This window comes from Telopea speciosissima, chromosome 10, assembly GCF_018873765.1.
Source record: "Telopea speciosissima isolate NSW1024214 ecotype Mountain lineage chromosome 10, Tspe_v1, whole genome shotgun sequence".
NCBI classification, from domain to species: Eukaryota; Viridiplantae; Streptophyta; class Magnoliopsida; order Proteales; family Proteaceae; genus Telopea; species Telopea speciosissima.
In genome coordinates this window covers 62,856,136-62,880,467 of record NC_057925.1, presented here as the reverse complement: position 1 = coordinate 62,880,467, position 24,332 = coordinate 62,856,136, and the positions used below count along the sequence as shown (strand labels likewise).

At 38.6% G+C, this 24,332-nt stretch overlaps 2 protein-coding genes across 5 annotated transcripts; both read right to left on the bottom strand.

The window, feature by feature from the left end:
- Window positions 1-231: 231 nt before the first annotated feature.
- Window positions 232-3,154, bottom strand: LOC122643060 (protein SINE1-like). 3 transcript variants are annotated; one of them, XM_043836696.1, is made up of 4 exons: window positions 3,034-3,154; window positions 1,717-2,619; window positions 1,274-1,629; window positions 232-829 (listed from the first exon to the last, which is right to left on the bottom strand). In XM_043836696.1, the coding sequence occupies exons 2-4, from the start codon at window positions 2,609-2,611 to the stop codon at window positions 347-349; spliced, it is 1,734 nt and encodes a 577-aa protein (XP_043692631.1). In that variant the 5' UTR covers window positions 2,612-2,619; window positions 3,034-3,154; the 3' UTR covers window positions 232-346. The 3 variants fall into 3 exon arrangements, with proteins under 3 accessions (XP_043692631.1, XP_043692632.1, XP_043692630.1); XM_043836697.1 differs by having other exon boundaries at window positions 1,274-1,634; window positions 1,722-2,619; XM_043836695.1 differs by having other exon boundaries at window positions 1,274-2,619.
- Window positions 3,155-5,599: 2,445 nt separating this feature from the next.
- On the bottom strand, window positions 5,600-21,981 carry LOC122641934 (PHD finger protein ING2). 2 transcript variants are annotated; one of them, XM_043835274.1, is made up of 8 exons: window positions 21,829-21,981; window positions 21,670-21,741; window positions 21,283-21,470; window positions 20,513-20,576; window positions 6,461-6,717; window positions 6,306-6,344; window positions 5,889-5,959; window positions 5,600-5,763 (listed from the first exon to the last, which is right to left on the bottom strand). In XM_043835274.1, exons 1-8 carry the CDS (start codon window positions 21,872-21,874, stop codon window positions 5,616-5,618), a joined length of 885 nt encoding a protein of 294 aa, XP_043691209.1. In that variant the 5' UTR covers window positions 21,875-21,981; the 3' UTR covers window positions 5,600-5,615. The 2 variants fall into 2 exon arrangements, with proteins under 2 accessions (XP_043691209.1, XP_043691210.1); XM_043835275.1 differs by having other exon boundaries at window positions 5,600-5,959; window positions 21,829-21,979.
- Between the last annotated feature and the right edge of the window lie 2,351 nt (window positions 21,982-24,332).

The following is a 24,332-nucleotide window of genomic DNA, read 5'->3' as shown; positions in this document are numbered from 1 at the left end:
ATGAAGCATGGTACAGGAGTGAGCAAACCCTGAAATCTTAACTAAAGCTACAGAAAATATTACCCTTGATTATTAAAAATAATTGCAAAAGGTTCCCAACAAAGTCTGCTGGTCAGCTGTTATTCTATCCTTTTAATGAATGAAGAATAATCAGCGAATATGAAAAGAAACAGATAATCTCATTAAGTTAAGACCTCCAAATCTGAAAGTGGATAAAGATCACACAAAATGTTGAGAGCTTTCCCTAATAAATAGATTTAAATTCAAGGAAGGTTGTTAATGTTCATAATAACCAGACTTCTTACCTGCAAGATTGCTTACAGATTCCGTATACAGCAAAATAGAATCAGGTTGGAACAAGATTAGACCCTTCCTCCAGACTATCAGTCCATGTTACTGAAATGCTAATTGCAAGAAGGATGAAGAAGAGGCAACAAATCAAATTAAGAGCAACCATCTTAAAACTTCTGTTTTTATGACTTCGGACTCCAGCTTTATCTTCAATACTCACTTCATCAGGCACTTGTTCAGTATTAGTGAGAACATCACCTGTTGATGACACGGACTCAGAGCCAATATGTGTCTGCTCCCCATTCTTGGATATACTTTTGGCACCTTCAACATCATACTTTAGATCATATGATAGGCCTTTCCCTTCTTTCCTTGCTGGGATCCATTGCGAATGTTTCAAGGCTGGGCTTCTAAACCTTTGGGTTTGCTTCTCAGAAGATTCAGATCTTACATCATTCGGATCCTGAAGAGAACAAATAAGCTTCCTTGGAGTTGTGAAGATCTTAATGTCATCAATGTTGAGTTGCGAGTGTGGCCTCTGAAGATTGAAAAATAGTAGAAAGTGAGGTTATTGTTTCAATTAGTAACATGGGAAAACACACAAAACACTACCGAACCTCAGTGCCTTCACTGATAAAAATGAAATTTGCATTACTAGATCATCCTTGAGAATCAGTTGATATAATAATCTTAATAGATATGGTACCAAGGCTTAAGAGTTTATAGCTACCTCAACTATTTTGCTAATAAACCATGGTATTTTCTTTAACCCAAAAGCTTTTACATCAGATGAATAGTGCGGAGGTTTGTCAGTAAAATGGACATCTTTAATGGTGAGCTAAACTAGTCACTACGGATCAACTTTGCACGGCTGATCCAATTAACACCCTTGGGTTCTGAATCCAATGGTGAATACTTACTTCAACACTGAAGTCTCAATAAATAAAACCCAATGTGAGCAGAAGAGAGAGAGAAGCTTTACCTGCGGACTAGGAGTAGTACTGCGTGTTACTCCATTTCTAGGACTTCCCCACAAAAACCCGGAGAATACATCTGATTGATCTCCATTATTGCTTATTACATCATCATCAAAGCCCTCCAAAAGAGTGTTTGATACATTACTGCCCACACTCGCTTCCGAAAACAAACCATCCTTGAGTGACACATCCACTCCACCATTGTCATTCTTCCAGAGTTTCCTATTAACACTCCTACCTCCATAATCCAAATTACATGATTCCAGTTCAGTTGGAATTGGTGATTCAACCAAAGAATCAAACTCAATGAAAGAATCAACAGTTTGTGATTCTGGTGATGCAGAAACTGGAGATCGATCTCCTGAATTCCATATATTTTTTTGCCCATCATAATCTGTACTCCTTACAAAATTCAATCCTGTGATTGATCCTGAATCCTTCTCAAATTTTGGACCTTTGTCTGCAACTATTATCCTGGCAGTCTGCAATGCTTCAAAAGCTGCCCCTCTCACAAAAGCCATTGGATCGGAGTGGCATTTCTCCATTTCCTCAATAACTGTCCCCAACTCTGTGAAAATACTCCGAGGGTCCACACACTTCATTAAGAAGTTCACCATTTGGATGGCAGACAACCGCTTTTGAGAATTTCCATCTGCAATACCGGCACTCAGAATTCGTAATCCAGATCGTATTAGTGATCTTGTGTAGGCCTCAACAATTGGGCTGTTATGCTTTGCCAAAGCCATAGCCAACCCCATGTGAGAATTGGTCTGAGTGGGTTTCTCCTCTAATGCCCCAGCAACTCTAAGACAAACCTCGTTTACAATCTCATCTGATGCAAACCGCCAATTGTCAGCATCTACAAGAGCCTTCAAACAAAGGGCTGCTCCCGAAGCAAGGCCCTCTTGGGAACCCAATAGGGAATCTGAAAGAGGCTTACAGAGAGACTTGATTATCCTCCTCTTCTTATCCTCTGGTATCCGTGGGTCAATCCCATACCGAGCGATAGCAGGGACTACCTTTGAACATGCTTGGTGGAGTGGGAAGGATCCTGAGCTCGAGCTCAAGGTTTTGATGATGGTGGACATGATGTTGTCTATCTGAGGAACAATATTAGGACCATGTACACGGGCTAGAACTTCATAGAGGGAAATGGTGTATTCCACAGATGATGAACCAGAATCCTTGCTTTCAGAAACCTGAGCAAGAAAGAGAGGGATCGCCTTCGAGTCCAGGTCCTTCACATAAGATTTGAGTGTTTTCATAGCCAATTTTCGACTGTCAGCATCCTTGTCAAGGTTAGCCAGCTCTCTGCGGAGAACTGGACTGAGATTCCTGCCCATTCCTGAATCTGAAATGACAAAGAATCCAGTTGAAATACCAAAATTATACATCCAATTATTGAAACAGAAGATGATGAAATATAAAGGATTCTTCAAGGAATCCAAGAATAAATGAAGGATAATCATTGGTATATTCTGGCAGTGTTTCCCCTCTTCCCACCCAGCCCCCACCGCCAGCGGCCGGCCTGAACTTGCTTCGAAATGGTAAAATGATTCAGAAACAAAATAAAGAAAAGACGAGATAGCAAATCAGTGCTTGAAAAAAAATACGCGCTTCATATTTCATACTAGAGGAAGAATAAGTAAGGCAACTCAACTTGTGTATTTGATGTAGAATTAATCACCCAAAAAAACAAAAAACAAAAAAAGATGCAGAATTCGAAGTGATCTAAAAATCTAAAAGCAAGAGAATGTAAGGATACCTGTCTTGAAGATGGGTGAAGCTGTGCTATCACTGTAGTCTCTCCTCTATTTCTGCTGATGAGGAGTTACATATGTGTGGCATTCAAAGCTTCGATCAAATAAAGAGAGCACCACAGAGGGAGAAAGTTCTCCGATCTCTCTGATCAGAAGGAGATTGAGAGTTGGGAGGGACGGCACTCAGGGCAGAGAAGTAAATCGATTGAAATGGAAGAGATTCCAAGAAAAGCAAGGTTTGAGTGTTAAAACTGTTTTAAGGGTTTTCTTTCTTTCTTTCTTTACTGTCTTTCTTTACGTTCTGTCCTATTTTCAGTAGTTACTTACCTTAGAGCGCCGAGAGAGAGAGGGGCCTGTGAAATTCGAAATCTTTGTTCAAAATTCCCCCGCTATCCCACCTTTGGTGATTGACTGATTGGTCCCTCTTATAAGATGAAACTACCCCTGATAGACAAAATAAAAGACACCCGTTCGGTATGTAATTACGGGTAAAGTTAGGGTTTGATATGGTCATTTAAAAGTTTATTACATTGTCAATTCAGCTCTACTATTGCACTTACTGATTTTGGACAGAAATTGTTTCCCGCTCTTTTCGTTTTGTTTTTGCTATTTTTTTTCCTATCTTTGAATGGATATATACAAAAGTCAAACAGATGAATATGGATGTGGTTTTAAAAAAAAAAAGAGAGGAAAGGGAGTAGAGTACCCTGCTTGTTCACATAATCCTCTTAAATTAAATAAATAAATAAAGTTTTTCCTTCACCTCTTGAAGGAACAATCCTTTCACCATTGGTGATTTGATGTAGTGATTGAATTCCCATGTCATTGTAAACTCCACACTCCTTACTAGGGTTTTAGTAATTAGCATCGGTATCAGTCTCGGCTGATATTAATCCGATACTGATCCGAATAGGACAAATTTACCCATATTTCCTTTAAAAGTTGATTGTTTTTTTAACATTTTTACCCTTGTCCAATTCGTCCACCTATATGGGATCAGCCAAGACGAATTGGACGTGATTCCTCAAACCATGCCCCTTACTATACAAGGTCAAAAACATCCCTCTCTAATCAAATCAAACCACTGGCCGTGGTGAGTGAATTCTTCCTACTCCAACGGTGAAGAATAATAAGATCCTAAAAAAGAGGGAAAAGAATGTTGCCACACTGCATAGCATACGCTAGTGTATTCCTATATCTATCTCTCTCTTCGCACAAAAGAGGTGCTATATCATTTCATAGGACGGAAGTGAGTGATAGACACAAGTAGGTGCCAGCGTATGTTACAAAGTCAGACATGGAATCAAATCCCTAAAAAGGAAAAAATACAAAATCCTTCAATCCTACGATTCTCCTGAATCATTCTCAAAACTATTCAGAATTATACTATGAGCAGTGCTAGCAATTAAAAGACCCATTCATTATAATGGAAGACTAAAAATTTGCTTGTGAAGAATTCATTGAGACTGAAATTTCCACACAAGCAACTTATGAAGAACCGAGGACACAAACCACATTTTTACTTACGTAATAATTCTATGCACTTTCCTTTCAAGGTTAATCATCCTCAGAGATTTTTGAGATTTGCATAACCTCAAGAATAAAATTCAATGGAAAAAAAAAAAACATGGAGAGAAAAGAGCAACATAATGCTAACAGATTTGCATGGTTTAGTTCCATAGCTTATATTTGCGAGATATAATTCTATTTATTTTATAGACAAATTAATGAATGCTAAATTTGCAAGATCCAATTTTAGATCCCACACACAAACCCCAAAAGAAATTGTATAATCCTCTCCCTCACTCTCAGACCCACAAAGAACAGAGACACTTGATTGCACAATGGCCCCACAGAATATTTAGTAACTTATTATATAACCCCAAGTCCCAACATCAAAAACCATTTTAATTTCACGAAAAATCATTCAAGGCTGAGATACATCTATACTTCCATAAACACATCTTTTTCATACTACATTGTTGTAATTCTATTTGTATTGGCTCCCGTACTACTTCATATTGAGCAACTGGGTGAAAACTATCATTCTTACATACTCTAGAATCTGGATAAGTGACTAGTTGCTAGGTTGATCATTGAAGAACTTTAATGGATTGCCTGTCAAGTTCAATGCTCACTGCAATGGGTAGAGTAACTTGCTTTGTGCGCATGCACCGCATCATGCTTGGTAATGTAGAGAAACCAAACAAGTCTTGGGCATCTTAAGTCAATTGAAAAGTTGGTCATGTGTAACATTAGGTGCAATTTTATTTATGATCCACATATTGAGACAACAGCAGTGCAGATTGCAGCCATACTGTGGGGTTCAATCCTTACATTGGCATGTATCTCACCCATATTAGTATGTGCCCCCGCCGTAAGGATACAATCCATGCTGTAGTCACATTATGCACACACACTGATAAATCATCTCCCATGCATTTTGAACTATTCACTACTTTACTTTCAAAGTCATCTTAAGTCATGCAAAAATGAGAACTGGGAGGAGGGGGTTGTTTAGGTTTGCCCGGGGGAATCCATTTTTTTAATGCTTCAGGGCAGAGTCCTATAGAGTATCAAACATTTTCTATAAACTTTCAAGCAAGAACTCCCTTCCCAATGACACTGCTTGAAGCAAATTCAAAGCAATTATATAATTAAGCACTTTACAAAACCCAAAACTCTTCACTGGTTCTATTCCCATAGAGAAGAATACCAAGTACAGCAACAAAGACCTGCAGAAGCAACATTCAAATACAGCAAATGTAGCAACTTGTGCATCAACCAAGAATGACAGCAACAAGCATCTCACAGCCCCTTTGAAGCCAATGGAAATAGTGGTTCACACATTGGGCAATACCATTTCCCTTGGAATCTTGTCTCTGGTGTGAGCCCAACACATGAGTAATGGAACCATTCACCTCCTTGACACTGTCAAAGAAAATAAATTTTTTTTGGGTGAATATAATTCATTACCAAAGAGAGGAGAATTTTCAAAAAGGTTGAACACCATATTTAAAATTGCAAGGTATAAACTATTGCATCATTTATCAATAGCCTTTTGGCATGGGAGATTGCCTAAATTAAAAAAGAAAAACCATAAAAGTTATTTTTTTTTTAAAGTAAAAACATTATAACTTTCTAAACAGTCAAGGCAGTTAATATTAGATGACATGAAAATGTATAGACAGTTTATAAGTACAGAGAAAATTGTTAAGCTCATGCAACACCATAAATGAATGCATGGATTAACTATATTATAAGGGGAGGTACTTACATTCTCATTGTCACAAGCAATCATGTCTCCAAAAGAAACCTGGAAAACCATGACAAATAAAGCACCGACATCCATATGTGAGAAATGTTGCAAAGTAACTTAAGAGAACTTTGATTATTCATCTGGATGAGTTAAAGTCAGCATTGCATTAGAACCTGATGACAGACGCAGTAGGTCGGTTCATTTGGATCAATGGGTTGATCAACATCAACTGGAGCAGGAACATTTTTCTTGTGACTGCGTGGAGGAGGCATCAGCTCAAAATCCTTATCACGTTCCCGGTCCCAATCACGGTCCCTATAATCAAGCCTATTTGATTTTGGTGTCCCAAAGAAGGATTTTCGTTTCTCATCTTTTGGGACTATAGGTAATGGAGGAAGGATAGCCGGTTCATCAAGTGATATTTTACCCTCTGTGGAGAAAATCAACAAAATGTAGTATGCAAATAATTAAAAATGAAAAACCACCACATATATTACAACCACTTGAAATATTCTTTTGTATATAGTTCAAAACAAATATATAAAACTAATATGTAAATACAAACAAAGGGGAAAAACAGTTTTATTTTGAAAGATTATTATAACTGCCCGCTGATATGTTAAAAAAAGTTATATAAGACTGGAATCAAGAGGTTTCTTCGATGATAAAGTAACCCATTTTTTCACTTAGGATTGCTGCCCAAGAATTTCAATGGACTTGAAACATAATGCATTCCCAAAGAAATCAAGAAATAGCAAAAACTTTCAACCAGACTACAAAAATGTTTCAGGGGAGTATTTAGCCTTCTAAATACTCTTTCTGGGGTCATAAGGATGATGGATAAATCACAGTATTCTGTCTAGAGACAAAACGTTGGATTTTGTTGCTGAAAAATAACATTAAAAGTTTAAAATATTAGTCGGATCTATGATGCATGAATTTACAGTAATCTATGAGATTACTTTTATATTGGTTACCAAAAAAATGACTTTTATGTCCATTAGCTAAGATAGTGACCTTCTCCCTGTAGCCCTTTCCAAATTTCAAGCTTCATACAATTGGACTAGTCCAATAGCAGTTGATAAAGATGTAGGACGACCTTGTTAATTATATGTACCGTGGGGTACATTATGTTGTAACATGATAAGGGGAGTCTTCCCACTATCATGGGTTGATGTTTAGGTTCCTAATATGATTAGGAGTAGTTAGGGTTAGTCTTTGGGCTATTGACTTGTTCTATTTCTGATTCCTGTTACAAATAGGAGCCTATTATTGTAATCTCTTAATTATAAATAGAGCCTTCTTTTTTTCTTTTTTTTTGACTTATGTTCCCTAAGCAGTTGCCCTTTCTCTCCCATCTCTTCTCTCTTCCTCGATTCTCTGGTTCTACAATTCAGTTGCTGTTACATGGAATCAGAGCATAATCTTGGTTATTTGGTTATATACACTCACGGTTCTGGTTTGAAAGTCTCACAAGGTTCCTGTTAAGGGTTGCAGCACCCTAAGCTGCATACTGTTTCAGATTAGGCCCTAGTTGATAATACTGATGATAAACTAGGGTCCTTATTTCCTAAGCTATAATCTCCACGGAATGAAGATTGAGTGCAGACAAGAAATTTGCAGAATCTAGGTTGTGGCTCATCCTGGAAGGCTGATTTCTACTTCTATTATTAACTTAAATTACTTTTGATCCAACCAATGGTTCTTTCTCAGATTTTGAAGGTGAATTGCCCATACTTCAAGGCCAACTCGATTGAAGTTTGAGGCTGATCAGACTCTTTGAACTCATCCAATTACTGTTACTTCTCACTACATGTGATACCCTGTTTTAGGGTAAGTTTTCAGTTCTTTTCAATTTGCAATTACTCACAATTGGTTCAGTAGATTGTTGTGAGATTTGGGGTTTTATTCCCCTTCCTCATTACCTTGTTCAATCCTACTTTTAGGTCATTCTGACCTGTTGCGTTTCTGAAATTAAAATCACCCTAAATCTGGTTTTACTTGAGTGTTCTATCTCTGCCAGTTGTGATTCAACTTCTCCTGCTACTATCTTATTGTGTTTTTGATCAGTTGCTCAAATGGCTGATCCTAAACCACCCACAGACAATGTCCATGTCAGGATTACTACCATTAAACTCTCCGGAGTTTCCAACTATCTCTTATGGGCCCAGGCAGTGCAGGCATACATACATGCCAAAGGAAAACTGAAGTATATTACCGATTATCCTCCTACTCCTGATCCGAAAGATCCTACCACACCCATAGTATATGATGAGTGGATGGTCTGCATGAGAAATATGGTTATGGAACAGCGTTGAACCTGCTATTGCATCCAATGTGATGTTTCATACTCTTACTAAAGATGTCTAGGAAGATTTGCATGAAAGCTTCTCTCTGCAGAAGAATATCTCCCGTATGTATGATCTCTATGAGAAACTTTTCAACTTCAAATAGGGAGTTAAGTCCTTGAATGAATACTTTGGGAGTTACAAAGAAATGGTTGAAGAACTCCAGATACATCAGCCCTTGATTACCAATCTGAAGCAGTTGAAGCAACAAAGAGCCGAATTTCATGTTGCAAAATTTCTAGCTGGACAACATCCTGACTTCCAATCTGTGAAGAGTCATCTTCTCATAGGGAGAAGGTTCCTTCTCTTAATGAAGTCTTTTCTCGCATGAATCGTCTGGCTAATCCCTCCAAAATTGATACTACTCCCAAGGACAATTTAGCCTTTGTTGCCAATGTTGGACAAGGATGTGGTCGTGGTCAATCCAAAGGCCAAGGTTGTGGAGCTAGTGGCCGTGGTACAGGTAGCCAAACCATAGATAAATCTTTTCGCCAGTGTACTCACTGCAGCAGGATAAATCATACCATTGATACATGTTGGGCCAAACATGGAAAACCTGAGTGGGTAAATGAGTTGGTTAATACAGCCATGACTGATACTTCTACCGAGAAGACTACTAATGGCATAACTAACAATTCTACATCTGGAGCCTCCTCTACCATGTTTCGACATGATTATAACCAATTCCTCAAATGTCTCCAACAACTTGACACTGCATCTGGCTCCACCTCTACAGCTACCCTAGCTCATACAGGTAACTCTACATTCCATATCTCCTCTACCCCATGGATTATTGATTCTGGTGCATCATGTCATATGACTGGCAAGTCAAATTTGTTTTCTTCTATGACTCAAGTTCAAAACTCCTCCCCAGTTATCCTCGCCGATGGATCCTCTACTTAGGTGATTGGTCATGGTATCGTCTCTCCGACTTATTCCATGACTTTTTCACTCGTTCTTCAAGTTCCCAAATTACCTTTTAAGTCTTTTATTTGTTAGTCAACTTACTAAATCTCTCAATTGTTCAGTTACTTTCTATCCTTCTTACTATATCTTTCAGGACCTTCAGACAAAGAAGACGATTGGTGGAGGGCTCGAGCGAAATGGATTGTATTACTTGGATGGCACTGGACCTTCTATTGTTGCTACCACTACTACCGTACTGTCTCCCCTATAGTGGCATCTTCGTCTTGGTTACCCATCACTATCAAAACTCCAGTTAATGGTTCCTAGTTGCAATTAGTTCCTTGTCTTGAATGTAAAGCCTGCGAACTTAGAAAACATCATTGTGCAGCTTTCCCTGCTCGAATGCACCCAAAAGTTCATCTTTGTTTTCTTTAGTCCATTCTAACATTCGGGATCCTTGTCGAGTTCATATTAGATTAGGGTTTTCTTACTTTGTCAGTTTTGTGGATGATTACTCCCGTTTACTTGGGTTTACTTGTTAAAAGAACGGTCTCAATTTCTTATTGTGTTTCAAAACTTTTGTCAAGAAATAAAACTCAGTTTGATAATTCTATTAAAATATTTTGTTCTGATAATGCCCTTGAATATACTCAAACTGAGATCTCCAATTTTTTCTTTATCTCATTGTATAATTCATCAAACTAGTTGTTCGTACACTCCATAACAAAATGGGGTGGCCGAACGGAAGAATAGACACTTGTTAGGGGTAGTCCGATCTATTATTATTCATATGCATGTCTCCAAATGTTTTTGGTGTGATACTGTTCTTACTGCCTGTTATTTTATTAATCGTATGCCCTTATCTGTTTTAAACAACAAAATTCTTTTTTCTATTTTATATCCTTATATCTCCTTGTTTGATTTGCCACCATGAATCTTTGGTTGTGTTTGTTTTGTTGATATCCTACACCCTAACATTGATAAGTTGTTTCCTCTCTCCGTTAAGTATATTATTTTTTGCTACTCTAGGACACTAAAAGGGTACGGTTGTTTTAATCCTGTTACAAATAAACAGTTTGGTAGTGGAGTGGTTTATTTCCGTTTACAATGCCAATGGAAATAAACCACTCCACTTACAACTCCAACAAAATAGGAACCCACTAACAAACTCTAACGTCTACCCACAAGATGATGCAGAATTATCACCAAACTGGGCTTCTTTTATTAGGAATAAGTCTAGGGTTGGAATATATATATATATGTTGGGCCTTTGATCCCAAGGGTTTTCTATGTAATAGGCCACTTTAATAAGCCTAAACTAGGGGTATATAGGTTGCATACGGGATTAGCCCAATACTTAGTTTATTTTTATGTTTTTTAATTGAACCGGTTCAAATTGGTTGCATCCAATTGGTTCAATTTAAGTGATCACGTGACTTGGTTAAGTGGTCATGTGATGTAAATTAGGTTGGATTAGGACTCTATAAGTCCAGCCATGTTTTGAGTCTATTTCCTTTAGTATTTTAGTTTCCTAGTCAGTGAGTTACCTAATAGGTTAGGGATAGGGTTAGGCCTTTCCTTTTTACTGTCTAAGTCTATTTTTGAGTCTTCTATATAAGTTTGTAAGGGAGGCCAGCATTGGATACGAATTTTGATTAATAAAAACTCAGCTTTATGATTGCTGCCTTTGTTGCTGCTATTGCTCCCTTGTGTGAGTGTTGCCTTGTGGATCTCAAGGTGCTAGGGTGAGTGGACTCTCACGACTCCTTGCGTCTGTCCAGTACCGGGAGGTTCTTCTCCTTCTTCAATCAAGCTTCTTCAAGCTGCTGCTGCTGCTGCTGCCTTTGAAGGAGATCAAACCAATAAGTAATTTTAGTTTCCTGCATATATCCTTCCCCTCTTCATCCTCTAACCAAATCCATCCTTTCCCATCGACCCAATCAGATCACTACAGCCAGCCTTCCATCCCCTCCATTAAACCTGCAACTATTCCTTCGAATTTTAGCTTGATCCCCAAGCATTCACCTTCCAACCATCAGATCTGTGCCAAACTTCCAGCAAACATCCCTCCCTCTCCCTCCTACACTCGATCCCAATTTGAGTCCCATCTGACCATCTAAACCCTAGTTTTCAGCCTAGATCCTTAAACCTAAAACCCGAAATCCTAACCCTAATTCTGCAGATTTTCAAACTTAACCAAATCCAATTATTTTTATCTCATAATAACCCCCTAGACCTGCATATTAAACCTATATAAGACCCATTCCCAAATTCCCATCCTAAACCCTAGAATTAACCTAAAACCTAGTGCTGTCCATTCGAACCAGCAACCCCTTTTGCTGTTGATCCTGTCATCTGGCTCCTAGTAGGTCTCCTACCTATCTAGGACTACATTACAAGAATATAACACTCAAAAACAGAAATAGTAGGACCAACCACTGACCACCCACTAACAATTATCCCAGTACCCCTACAAACATGACAAGTCGACAAAACAAAAGAAACATTCCACTCTAGACTCCTTTATTATCTAAAACAATAAAATATATATATATATATATATATATATATAAAAGAATACTCATTAAAACTGATATGTAACATTTACTCAAAGAACAAAAGATATTCTTCCAGTAATATTTAGCAAGGCCTGTTGTGCTAGTCAGTCTGCTCTAAATTTGAATGCTTATTTTCCACTGAAACATAATCCCATATTTTCATCTCTTCTTCCCCATAAAGTTTCCAATTCTTCCCACATTTACAGATATTATTGCCACTTTTCTACATTTTCACAAAAAATTGCATAATTCTTCCATCTACTTTCACCTTCAGGACTATCTGATCCAGGGGCATTGATAATTAAACTAGATTGACTTTAAATCTAGAGAAATTAAAGGTTAAAAATATCCGTCCTGGCATAGTGGGTGCCCAAGATTTATACATGCTAAAAAGTAGTACCCCCATCTATCCCTTCTTTTATGATGTCACAAGCATTTGCATTATAAGAAATATATTATTTCAAGGTACTTCAGTAATAAACCTCGGGAGGAACAACATCAAAAGTGTGCACACAGACAAGCCCCCAGATTTTAGATCATGGTTCAAAAACTCAGCAAAATTTCGCCAAAATTTCGTAAAATTCACTAATTTCGAATGGCTCGAGAAGAAACCATATACCCAACTAGAAAGTTACATTATTTGGTACCAAAATTTCGACATTCAGTACTATTTGTACTGTTTCGCCGAAATGATACAAGGGTATAAATATACCCCATTTCATGAGTTTAAGTCGAAACCGCAATAGAGACTCGTTGGTTTCGCTAGTTTCGACCTGGAGAAGCACCATAGACTTTGAAACTTGGATATTTGCCGCATCACTCTTCCAAACACTGTTAGGGCTTGCCACATCACTCCAAAGAGATCACTTGCTGCTTATTGAGGAAGATTTGGCTACATCCAACAACTTCAGGTAAACTACCTTTTCCCAAAAATTATTTTTTGAAAAAAATAATGACAAATAATTGTTTTAAGGGAGTGGATTTTTTATATGTCAGACACCAATGATTGATCTACGACCTCACGGTGTCGAAATTTTTTTCTGGTAAAAAAAATTGATTTTCCTACAACAAAAAATGTGAAAGAATTAGGGTTAATATAAACTGGAAGGGGCCCAATTATATGTATGTTAATCACCATTGCCTGATCTATGGCTGCACGATATCGGAAATTATTTTTTGCCGGTGAATAATTAATTTTTTTATTATGAAAATTATTTTAAAAATCATAAATAGGAAAAAATAAGTAAAAATATTTTGTTTTGTTTAGAAAAATAATGTTGCTGATTTCAACGTGTTTGGAAGCACATATGAGGCTTATAATGGGGTTCTTTACAATGTCTTTAGCCCTAGGCAGATTTATTCTTCGGGCATCCCCAAATCTACCCCCCTCTCCTCCATCATCTCTCAAGGCTCTTGGTCCCCCCCTCCTTCCCTCCATTCCACCATCCTATCCCAGATCTGGCCATCCCTTCCCCCCCTTCTTTCTTCCCCCTCGTCTCATGCAGATAAGGTCATTTGGCTTCCCTCCCCCAACGGCCTCTTTAGCTCTAGATCGGCCTAAAATTTTGTCAAGAACCCTGGTCCCTTTGTCCCCTGGCATAAGTTAGTCTGGTTCAAAGGCCATATCCCTCACCATAGCTTTACAACCTGGAGAACCCTTAGCCTATGCCTCCCAACCCAAGCCTTCCTTATCCATAGACACATCCCTGTCCCCCCTTCCTGTGTTTTCTACTGGTTGGTGACAAAGATATAGCCCACCTCTTCTTTGACTGCCCTTTGTCCTCCTCCATCTGCAAGAAAGCCCTCACTACCATTTGGCCCCGGTGCAGGAGACCTCTGACCTTTGATAGAGAATGGCTCCGGCTTGACATGACATTCTCTGGTAATACCATCTGTGACACTGTTGGTGAGCTTGTTTTCAATTTTGCAAATTATCACATTTGGATGGAGCGGAATCTTAGGAGATGGACCTCCAACTCTAGATCTTATGATTTGATTTGGAAAGCCATCTCTTTCGACGTGTCCTCCAAGCTCAACTTTATCCCTCATAGGTCCATTTTAGATACCCCAAGGAACAGGCATATTGTCGTATCCTGGAGTCTTGATATTTCTCTCTTGCAGCCTCCTACCTCTTCTTAGGTAGCTTGAGGCTTGTTTCCTTTGTCACCCCCCCTTGTATTCCCCCCCCCCCCATTTTTTTCCCTCCGCCCCCGTCTGGGGTTTGGTATTAGATTTATTTATTCACCAAAAAAAAATGTCGTACCATATTTGGTTTTATTGTATTAGGCCAATATTTTATTGAAAGAAAATTCTGACAATTATTTTTTATTATGAAAAAATATAAGGGATAGGGGAAAAATAATAAGTGCTTGCATAGTTGTTTTAGTTGTCTTAGCTTTATGTTTCTCAATTAATAATGGCTTCTTTTTCTTTATGCAACACTAAGGAGGTGAGATAATGGCAGACACGGAAGGTGAGGGGAGGAGGCAGGGGAAATATAGCATGGTTGAATGGTACTCCCATTGATGGTAAGAAAAGAAAAACAAAATGTAACTATTGTCACAAGAGGATTATGTCAAGTGGGGGCCATAAGATTGAAACAACATTTGGCTAGGAATGCCTCAAATGTGGTTGCATAACACATGGTACCTGTGGAGATTGCTAGTAGAGCAAAGTACGACGAGACAAGTACATTCAATTGATTATGCATAAACGATGATGTTATTCCAAAACATCCCAACAAACGTCACTACGGAGACCTATTACTAGACGATGTTAGATGCAATTGTTGAGGCTGGCCTAAGGGTCAAGGGGCCCACAGCATATGAGGTGATAAATATGTATTTGCCTCAATAGAAAAAAGAGCTCCAGGACGATTATGTGTGATGGTTGGCCTAGGTCTACAAGAAAGTCCATCGTCATCTTTATGGTTTACTGTGACGGGAGGACAGTATTCCACAAATCTATGGATGCATCCAAGGAGAAAAATGATGCAAAATGCATTTATAAGTTATTAAAGGAGGTGGTTGGTGATATGGGAGTGGAAAATGTTATCCAAATTGTGACGGACAACGGAAGCAACTTCAAGAAGGTCGGTCAGAAGTTGATGCATAACAGTAAATATTGGCTTGTCTGAACCCCTTGTGCAGTCCATTGCATTGACTTGATGTTGAAGGACATGGGGAAGGTAAATTTGGTGCAGAGTGTTGCTGAGAGAGCCAGACATGTGAGCACCTTCGTCTACAACCATGTGTTTGCACTGAACCTTCTCAAGGGAAGTGTGGTGAGGACTTGATTAGGCCCGGAATCACCAGATTTAACACAAACTACATTGCATAAAAGAGCTTTGAGACGAAGAAGGCTGGACTTAGAGCTATTTTTGCATCTGAAGAATTGTTTGGGTAGAGGGAGTTGAGTTCCCCCGACGGTAGGGCAGCACAGTCAGCCATTATATCTGAGGTGTTTTATGTCTAGTTGAGTAAGGTGGTGATTGTGTTAGGCCCAGTTGACTCGGTCCAAAAGATGGTGGACTCTGCTTTCAAGCCCACCATGCCATGCCACAATTTGGCAGTCGGTCCTTAAAGATAATCAAAAACTGCCGGGAGCTTCTGTTTATGCATCCATTACATAAGGTTGGTGAGTATTCTATTTATGTGTCTAATTCATATAATGTTTTATTATTTATACAATATGTAATACATTGACAATATCTATAGGTCAATTTTCAACATACTACCTAAACCCCAAGTATCAATATAGCCACAGACTTGGGATGAATCCGGACCACATAGAAGCAGTAAAGACATTGGTTGCAAAGTTGGAGCCAAATAAAAACCAACAGGCCGTTCGTAACAATGAGGTTAATTGTGTAGTTCTTTATGATTATAATAAGTAATTAGTCCAAATGGATTCCTAACATATACAATTTTCCAAATGAGTATGATGTAGATTCTGGCCAGAGGAAGAGACAAAAGACCAGGCCCCTTTTGGGGCCAGAGATGGACCAGCTCAAGTCAGCCTAGCAGGACCAACTCGAGCCAGCCAAGCAAGGATGCATTATATCCCACGATTGTGATATCCCCCTTGATCAGTCAAAGATGCTCCACAATTTTGAGAGAAAGATGCCACGTGATTTTGAGAGAATCCTCATTTGACCAGTCAGCTGGGATTGGTGCACTTAGTAGTTACTATTTAGTAGTTTCTACTTTAGATTAGTTCTTATTTTTGGAAAGTTTCTATTCTATTGTAAGCTTGCCTAAGCTATTAAAAGGCATCACATCTTAATGAAAGATCAGAATTTTAGAGAAAAAAATATTCTGGCCAAATTAGCCATCAAGTATGGGAGTTTCTCCTTTGCTGCAGCAGCTGAGATAGCTGTGGGTGAGAGGCCCAGGCTGAGAGAGCCATTCCCCCTACCCCACCCCCCACCCTCCACCCTCTCTTCCATTCTTCTTCTTCTCCATCGAGCCAGGTCTGCTGTGTGATTATTCTTTTGCCCAGAAAGTCATTCGATTGCTGTTGCTGCTGCTGCTGCTGGAGATCCTCATCAAGGTTGGAGTCACCTTTGTGATTGCTGCTACTGAGAAGACCATCAGCTGGAGCTGTTTCTGCAACCCTGCAACTCATCTGACTGCAACCTTCTAATCCATATCACCTTTAATCATCACCAACACCTGCTGGGATTTGAAACTCAGTTTCCCCCTTCCATTACCCCCACTCAATCCTCACTGCCACCCCATTCCACTGCCTGAATCTTCCCTTAATCCCATACTTTCTATTTTTATTCTCATCTTCCCATCCTCAATTCTAACCATCAGAATTGGCCAAAAATTGCAGAACAGACTTCATTCACCAAGCTTGACACTCGGTTACTGCTGGAAGTCCAGAACAGCCCTGTTTTGGAAGGTTTCTCCAAACCTTCTATTTTGGTGATTCTTTGATATCTCTACATCAAGCCATCAGACCTGAACCAATTTTGGAGATAAGTCTACCCCTACTGTGCCCTACACTCGATCCACATGTGGTGACCATCACTTGGCTGGTTTGATCATAAACCGAAGTTTCAAATTCTGGCTCTATTCTTTATTTGAATTTTTATGGGTTTTTGGGACTGGTATTCCAGTCTTACATTAGAGTATGGATTAAAAGTTTCAGGGATGAAACAGGGAGTTTTGGAACCCCTGCCACAGAGGCTATCCGAAATGGTGGTGATGTTGGTAAACAATTACGTTATATATTCTCTTACTTACATATGTATTTAAATTTGTGAAATGCAAATAACATGTATTCTTGTCGTAATGCAGCTGAATGGCAGATATTGTATTGGGGTTCGGCAGAAATTTAAAGATACCAATCAAGGTCCTACCCCAGACATGTTCCGCCTTTGTTTGTGAGTGAAACTGGATTACATTTTCACTAATCCACTCAAAGAGGCACAACCGATTAGGTTCTCAACGTCTGGCTGACTTGGTGTATATGCACTATAATATGAGGCTGATGATGTAGCATATACGAATGGGTATGGAGAACAACACTACCCAGATAGAGCTTGGCAACGTTTTCCAGATCGAGTCAGATGATGAGGATTAACGTAAGACTAGAACCAGGATAGGTCTAATCCCAGTAAGGATCAAATAGAAAACACCCCCAATAAACAAGAAATCATATGAGGGAACCAAGAAAACAATGGGAACTAAATCATACGAGGAAACCAAGAGAACAATGGGAACTAAATCATATGAGGAAATCAAGAGAAAAAATGGGAACTCAAATATATTAGACTAGGGATGGGGATTTTATGGGAATTAGGGTAATGGTGCTAGGGTTGATAATAGATATTGATTTGCATGATTTCAGCAAACCAAAAGGGTGGGGACAGAATCAGCAGCAAGGTTTTTTTGGAGAAATAGGGTAAAACTATGGTTAGGGTTTAGAAGGGCAAAATAGGATTCAAGGAGAGTGGCTGGGCAGAATCAGCCAAAGTTTGGATCGAGTTCCCCAATGGGGTAGTAGAGTACTTGACCAAAGTTTGGGATAATTCCTACGGCTGGTTTTGGCTGGGCTTGATGGAGGTTGTCAAGAAGAGAGGAAGAGAATGGTTAGGGTTTTGAGGCTCAGACTTACTTGTTGGAGAAGAAGCCTTAATATCAAATTGCTTGACAGTAGAATGACAATGGAGATGTAACGAAGAACCAAAAGATACCAGGCTTCCCATCACAAGGTGTCAATCGGATCAAACACCGATTCATTCAGCCTTGATCAAACACAAGACAAAAATCTTCAATGGAGAAGAAGAGAAGAGCAGCAAAAAGCTTTTCATTAATCAACATTCATGTCCAATGCTTGCCTCCCTTACAACCTTATATAAAAGACTCAAAAATAGACTCCTACACTAAAAAGGAAAGCCCTAACCCAATTCTTAACCTATTAGTTAACCTAAACCGACTAGGAAACTGAAATACTGAAGGAAATAGACTCAAAACATGGCAGAACTTATAGAGTCCCAATCCAAAAATTATTAAAGTCACTTAAACTGAACCACTGGTTGGACCAGCTTGGACCCAGTTCAATTTAAAAACAAAAGACTTCAAAAATAATACTAAGTATGGAAACTAAACTAACTAATCCCGTATGCAACCTTATTACCCATAGTTTACGCCCATAAAAGTGGCCTATTACATTGAAAACCCATGGGATCAAAGGCTTAACATATATATAACCCAACCCTAGACTTATTACCATTAAAATAAGCCTCTTTTGGTGATGTATCTGCATAAAGGATCCTTTAGTGAAGTGGGGAGGGATAAAAGTGAGCTGGTGATGGATCAGGCTAGAGTAGGCTTAACCCCCATATAGCTAGTGAGATGGTGTTGATGTGGATGAGTACATGGCTACAAAAGGGTCAGATACACTCACGGACACCCCGACCGTTCGGACCCACACCTAGCAAGGATGACGAGGAGGAGGATCTTGATTGGTACACTTCCTCAGGTGGTAGACTCACATACCATCATCGTCTACTCATGGAGGTAATGGAGATGACGATGATGATGGAAGTAGCGGCGAGGGTGGTGAAGGTGACGATGGTGGACTTTTTTTATTTTTGGTAAAAGGCGATGGTGGACTTCAAGAGCAGTATTAGTATGAGTATGACCAGGCAGAAGCAATGCAAGAGTCATAGTAGGTGCCAATTTGATTCGCTGGGGAGACCCAGTATGATCATGTCATACAGGATACAGACCATGATGCATGTGTAGCCCCACATGCAGTCTAGACGAGAGGGCCTTGTAGCCAGTTCTGAGCAGATGAGCAAGCTGATTGTATGGACATTGATAGTTTGTCTAGCACTCCGGGAGGGATGAGTATAGGGGACAGCAGAGGAAGTGGGAATTGGCATGCCCCATCCTCTACCAGAGAGAGCCCCCTCTCAAAGTACAGTCCATATAGTCATTTCATTAGTGTTAGAGAGTATGCATCTTCTTCATCCGTTCCCAATTTGAGTATGACGTCCACTCACAGGGACATACTGGATCGTCCTTTGTCAACAGCTTCTCCTACCCAGCCTACCAACCATACATGTATGCAACAAAATTTTTTGAAAATGGCTCAGTGGCTAGCCTGTAGTATGTAGATGAGACCGTTATAGGGCAGTTGTGGAAGACTACCCTCGTTTCTTCTCGTACGCTATGATGTAGCATGCATTTGTCATGCAAACGGAGAACAATGCACGTCGGCTCCAATGGACCATGAGTGGACTTGATCTAGCACGCCATAGTTCATATCAGTAAACAGTGTTACAGAACTGTATTGTTGGGACCACTGTACTTGGGTATCTATGTAATAGGTATTGTTCACTGTACTTTGTAGTTTGTACTTTAAGTCTTTTAAATATTTCTTAAATAATTATTAATATTATGTTCCTTCATCCATTATTACATAATTTACTTGTTTTACTTGCCAATTATGTCTCATAGTACTAAAACAATGTGTCGAATAGGAAAATTTACATAAGTAATGCACCGGGGTTCGTTGATTATTGCCAACTAAGGGTGCAAATCTAAAACCACCAATTGGTTTTTTTTTTCTATTGCAATTTGAAGACTTAAATATGTTTATTAAGCCTAAAACAAGCTTTCCTTAAATTAGCCTACTTTGGCCATTTGCCCACTGAAACTTCAAAATGAAACCAAAAAAAAGAGTTTCGGCAAAAATTTCGTTAGTTTCGACCTGACCAAAACACTGAATGAGACGAGTTTTTGAACCTTGGTCCCCATCAATAAAGAATTTCATGATTCATGGCATTATTAAATAGAAGATTCAAAAACCAATTAAATATTAATCAAATGGTTCAAAATCCAAAATTGATGTCAGTAAGAAACCACGTTGATATAAAATAATTCAGGTTATATCATACCTTGCTTTAGATCTTCTGCAAAGTTGTTGAGATCTTCATCAAGCCGTTTCACATGGCTATCTATCTGCAAGGGTTTGCAAAAACTGATAGATTTCAAGCTAAATTTTGAGAGATTTCAAGCTAAATGCTCATAATCATATCAGGAAACATGGACTCATTAAATAAGACTTGGAAACTTCTTAATATATGAACTGTCCATTTTCCGTGGGATTGAATAAGAGTTCTTCATGTTTAAAAACATTTTATGTAAGAATATTTCCATCATAACAACGAACTCATAAGCATTTCCCAGCTAATCTCAACAAGGAGATCATATGGTTGCAAGCATAGCTTAAATTATTAGTGACGTTAAATAAAATCTTTGAATAAAATATTTATTATGCTAATACTCCTTGTAGTCAGTATAGCCAAGAGTGTCCTGTCCTTTTATTTTTTTGGTTTAAACAAAACACCAAATGCAATCATTAATCAACATTTGTATTATCTTGAATAGGTTTCAATTTTGGTTTCGATTAAACCCTATGTGTCATTGTTTGATGAGCCAATCAGTCTCTTCATGCCATTGATGCAGTAGTTAAATACCAAATCATCAGATAAAGAGAGCTTGATTCCAATAAAACTGAACAACCTGATGTTCCACAAGCACCAAATAGTAAAACATGCCACCCATTAGGAATGAAAATACAGTCAAAAGGAGCCCGAAGACATAAAACAAAACAAATAAAATATCAAGCAAGACTAAAAATTCTAGCAAAAGCAAAGGGACTTACGAGGTCATAAGCTTGCTTTGCTAACAGGACCTTCTCAGTGCAGAGGCTCAAGGCACTGTCCTGGTTTGCCTCGATTTCCTTCCGCATCTTCTCAAACGTTTCGTCTTCATCGTAGTTCCCCCTTTTTGAGCTTTGAGAATGCATTCCCAAGCAGTATTCAGTCTGTTCTCTCGTCTGATTTATCATTGCTTCAGACACGAGAGAGATAAAGTAGAGACAAAAATTAGAAAAAAATGGAAAACAACCTGGGCCTATTGGAGAAATCGAGAACACCAAGAAAGCTTAGCGAATAAAGCATTTGCTCTCGGAAATATCAGAACTGAACAAAATAACGAACTGGGTATTGCGGAAGACAAAGTCAAAGGTAATATCAGAAAAAAATCCTACCTAAGGATCTTTCATCGAGTTCTCTCATGGTGTTCAGAAGCCTCTGCAGCTCTGCTGGTAATGTGCTCGAATCTTTAAATTAAAAAGCAAATAAATTAATTGATATAGATAGAATGAAGAGTTCCAGGTAAAGAGGGATTATAATTCACAGAATCTTACACTCTAAATAATCATCAACGTAGGCTCCAGTTCTAGCAATCGCCATAGTTCTGTCTTCAAATTAGGGTTCCTTTGATTTCTCGTTCTGACAATCGAGTTTTTGACGTCTACGGTGGAAGGAGTAATCAGTAATGGTTGCGTTTTTTTATTTTGATTTTTTTTTTTTGGTAAGAAGTAAGGGTTGCGTCTGAACGGCACATGTAAGTCGTTAAAATTCAAATCTATTAAGTACCCAAAACGAGAGCGGGATCGGGGGCGGGAGCGAAAGCATAAAAGCGCGACAAAATCAATAGGGTCCGGCACTCCGGCTCCGTGCAAGAGGCCACTTGTTTCATTTTTGTCATTTATAAGGTGATGAGGAGTATTAATGGAAATAAAAAGGACAAGTGGTTACTTCTGACACGTACGCAAACCACTCTCCCGGCTCCTCTCTTATTTTTAACTTGGGTAAAATACATAGTCCTCCCCTAGACTATAGCCCAATTGCAATCCCCTACCACTTGCATTGGGAATTTACACCTGTACCTCTGAAGACTGACGATGTTAATCAGGTGGTAGTTGTGAAATATAAAAGACCATTTTACCCTTATTATATCTTCAACCCAAACATCCCAAATTAGATCTTACATTTCAAATAGGGAATAGGAACCATACGTTAGGAACATATGGGTCTTCCAAACCCATCTTCGAATTTCCTACACTTTTTCGATGGAAAGAAAGCTACAACTCTCTGACGAAGGTAAGTTCCTCAGGGCTTGATATTCTTTCCCTCTCATCTCTTTTAGATTATGTGAAACAAGGGTGGGAACTCTCTTTTTCCTTCTTTTATGTGAAATTAGGCTACAATCTCATGCCCCTTCTTTCCTCTCACTTCGATTCTATGAAATTAAGGCAAAATCTCATCTCCTTTCCATTAAATACTTAAATTACATTAGGGCAATTACTATCACTACCTTATACTTAGCCTATATTTATTAAAACTACCCTACCTTAAACTTTTTTTCTAAAACTACTCTGCTTTTAAACTTCTACATCTCCTTCTACCCTCATATTTTTAAATACCCAGATTGCCCTTCCTTTTCACCTAGTAACTTGCTAGTCTATTTAACCTACCATTCTTCTTCTACACTTTACTATTTTTGTCCTTAAAATAGTAAAAAATGAAGCACCCACCCGCTTCTCTCCCATTTTTTACTCCAGTCAGTTTTTTTTGCTATTTTTTCTTCAATTTTTCTATTTAATTAATATTTTATTCAACATTTCATCCTCATAGTTCTTCAAACAGATCATGTTTCTTAGTATCGGTATCGTATCGCCCGATAGGTATCGTATCACCCGTATCGGGGCGATGTACCGATTTTGTTAGTCACCGATACTGATACCATTATGATACCATATCGGTAGCAAGAAGGTACTGTCAAGTGGTAAAAAGGTCAGAGAACTCATTTTTTTAAGGAACAACTGATCCAAGCCGATACCATATCGATATCATATTGCTTTATAGGTTATCGATACCGTGCACTAAAACCATGGAACAGATCGACTATCTTCAAAAATAGTAAAAAGTAAATTGAATAAAAAGAGGAAGACAGAGAAGAAGTGGGGTGTTTTGAAGAGAATCCATCTGTTCCATGGTTTTAGTGTACGGTATCGAAACGGGTATCAGTAACCTGCAAAACCGATATGGTATCGGCTGGATCAAGCAAAATTTCCCCTTAATCTCCTTTAAAAATGGGTTTTTTGACCATTTTACCCCTTGTCTATCCCGTGCTGCCGATACAGTATCGGTGACTAGCAAAACCAATACGTATCGCCAATACTACGATACCTATACTTAGAACCATGATCTGTTCGAAGAACAATGAGGATGGAATGTTGAATAAAAAATTACTTAAATAGAAAAATTGAAGAAGAAAAAAAAAACCGAATGGAGTAAAAAATAGGAGAGAGAAGAAGCAGGTGGTGCTTTCATTTTTTACTATTTTAATGATAAAAATAGTAAAAGTAGAAGCTGAATGATAGGTTAAATAGATTAGCTGGTTACTAGGTGAAAAAGAAGGGCAATCGAGATATTTAAAAACATGAAGGTAGAAGGAGATGTAAAAGTTTAAAAGCAGGGTAGTTTCAGAAAAGAAGTTTAAGGTAGGGTAGTTTTAATAAATATAAGCTAAGTGTAGGGTAGTGAAAATAATTCTCCCAATTACATATGATTTGGGATAGGTTTTTCTTACGGTTATGGTTTTTATATGTTGGGGTTAGGGCTGGAGTTTGTCCATTTGCCGTTTGGGAAGACAATTACCTTGGGGTGAGTTCTTTAGGATTGTTTTTAGAATCAGTCAAAAAGAAGAAGAATACGAAAAGAACTTTAGTGTCATTTTATCCTATCAAGGGTATATTGGTCATAATGGGACTTCAAAGTTCCTACCGTTCCCAACTACCATGTACAGTTAAAGGACTGGATTTTTTTTGGGTCAATTAGTTTGGAAAGCAAGGTGGGTGGTACG